Source organism: Fukomys damarensis, unplaced genomic scaffold (genome assembly GCF_012274545.1).
Source record: "Fukomys damarensis isolate Sample0158 unplaced genomic scaffold, DMR_v1.0_HiC HiC_scaffold_12, whole genome shotgun sequence".
NCBI classification, from domain to species: Eukaryota; Metazoa; Chordata; class Mammalia; order Rodentia; family Bathyergidae; genus Fukomys; species Fukomys damarensis.
In genome coordinates, this window is record NW_022900924.1 from 55,005,990 (window position 1) to 55,007,930 (window position 1,941).

At 59.8% G+C, this 1,941-nt stretch overlaps 1 protein-coding gene across 1 annotated transcript in view; it reads right to left on the reverse strand.

Moving 5' to 3' along the window:
• The window catches only part of Nbeal2 (neurobeachin like 2), a 21,208-nt gene that overhangs the window by 16,644 nt on the left and 2,623 nt on the right, over positions 1–1,941 (reverse strand). Inside the window, exons 6-8 of the mRNA XM_033762704.1 lie at positions 1,787–1,869; positions 158–243; positions 5–78 (exon numbers count right to left, since the gene is read on the reverse strand). Of these exons, the coding sequence (XP_033618595.1) occupies positions 5–78; positions 158–243; positions 1,787–1,869 (243 nt within the window). The remainder of the gene's footprint in view (positions 1–4; positions 79–157; positions 244–1,786; positions 1,870–1,941) is intronic.

Sequence of the window (1,941 nt, forward strand, 5' to 3'; positions counted from 1 at the left end):
CGGCCTGAGGCCCCCGTCCCGCAGCACGCCCAGCAGGCCCTGCACGGAGCCAGCACTCACTGCCATCTGCCCGTTCTCCTGCAGGGAGGCAGAGGTGGGCAGACTGGGGCTCACTGCAGACAAGGCCCCGGCCCACCTGCTCACCTTCCCCACCTACCTTTCCGCCTGCGAGGACAGCCCCGAAGAGGTGGATGAGCCGCAGCAGCAGCCCTAGGGGCAGGCGGTCCGCATCCTGTAAGCTCTCTGTAAGAGGATGGGAAGGGATGGTCACCAGAGCCACAGGGCTGTGGCCGTCAGACTGCACAGGAAGTGGGTGTCCTGCAGTGGGATGGAGTGAAGAGGCTTCACCCAAGGAACAGGACTCACCCCACCCTTAGACCCTAGCCAGCTCCCCGGTACTTAGGTCCCAAAGTGGGGGCTGCAGGGTGAGCACACCCCCTCCACATGCCCACAGTGCCCCAGGGGTAGTTTCTCAGATACAAATCTCCCACTCCCTCGGCCTGATGACAGGGGCCTGCCCACCCTGCTGGGGTTCCCTGCTGTGTCAACTGTCAGGACTTCTAGGGGCTTTCACAGCCTTGTGTGTGGGAGGCCCACCTGGCCCTGCCCTAGTAAAGCTAGACAAGATGCCTGGCCAGGGGCTGAGCCCCGGGAAGCAGAAGGGACCAGTGAGGGTCACAGGTGGGAGGGGGTGTGACTCAGCAGGGAAGGAGAAGCCATCTGGGTACGGGGCTTCTGAAGGGAGAGGACACAGAGAGCAAAGATCTGAGGTGGGGCAACAACAGCACCCTAGAAGGAGGGTGAGGAGCTGGCTGAGGGGCAGAGAAGCAGGGCTGGAGAAAAGGTGAGGTGGGCAGGGCTCAGTCCTGCAGCACTTAGGGGCTGGCCGCAAACTTGGTCTGTTTCAAGAAGAGGACCCACGGCCGGGCGTGGTGGCACATGCCTGTACTTTCAGCACTGTAAATTCCAGCTCAGCTGGCAACTAAGCAATTTAGTGAAATCTTGTCTCAAAATACAAGATAAGCCAGGTGTTGTGGCATACCCCCTGTAATCAGCACACAGGAGGCTGAGGCAGGACTGCCATGAGTTCATGGCCAGCCTGAACTGCATAGTGAGACCTTGTCTCAAACCCCCCACCTCCCAAAAAAGGGTGGGGGTGGAGGGTGGGGATGCAGCTCAGTGTGAAGGCCCTGGGCTCAATTTCCAGTATAAAAACAAAACAGTGCTCAGGGGGAAACTGAGGCAGGTTGCTCCCCAGGGAGAGTCCTCTCCTGGGATTGCTGAATTTTACTTCAGACCTGGTTGGCATCTCCCTGTACCTCACTGAGGCACTGTGCACCCCAGAGGCAACCAACTTCCCATAGCCCTACCCATCCTGAGCCCCTCAAGTCCTGGCCACTCTTCTCAAAAGAGAGAGGTGACCCTGGGGAGGCGGTAGCTGGAGGTGGGAGGGTGAGGGAGCAGGAGGTGGAGCAGCTAGTGCAGTCAGGGTCTTGAGGAGGGACGGGACCCCACATGGGCTACAGTAAGAGCATCAGGGAATCCAGGGAGCAGGGCAACACCCCCACTTCAGTCCATTGTAGGAAAAAAATTACTTTGCCCCGCGTATCCTTTCTCTCCTCTGTCCCTGAACTCCTACTCTGGAACCCCCAACACCATGACTCCCCCAGCGGCAGCCGCCAAACAAGAAGCTGCTGTTCAACTAGGGCTAAGGGAACTGCAAAGAAAGTCTAGGCTTGGGGGCGGGGCCAAGCGGCGGGGCGGGGCCAAGCGGGCGGGGCCTGACCTTGGAAGAAGGCGCTGAATTTGCAGGGCAAAGGAGCAGGAGGGAACTTGTACTTGCTCTTCTCCTTGGAGCTGATGACCTCCCTGGGGAAGTGGGTAGGTGGGGATGAGGCCAGGCTCTGGGATCCATCCGCCTGGATCGCCCCACTCGTGCAC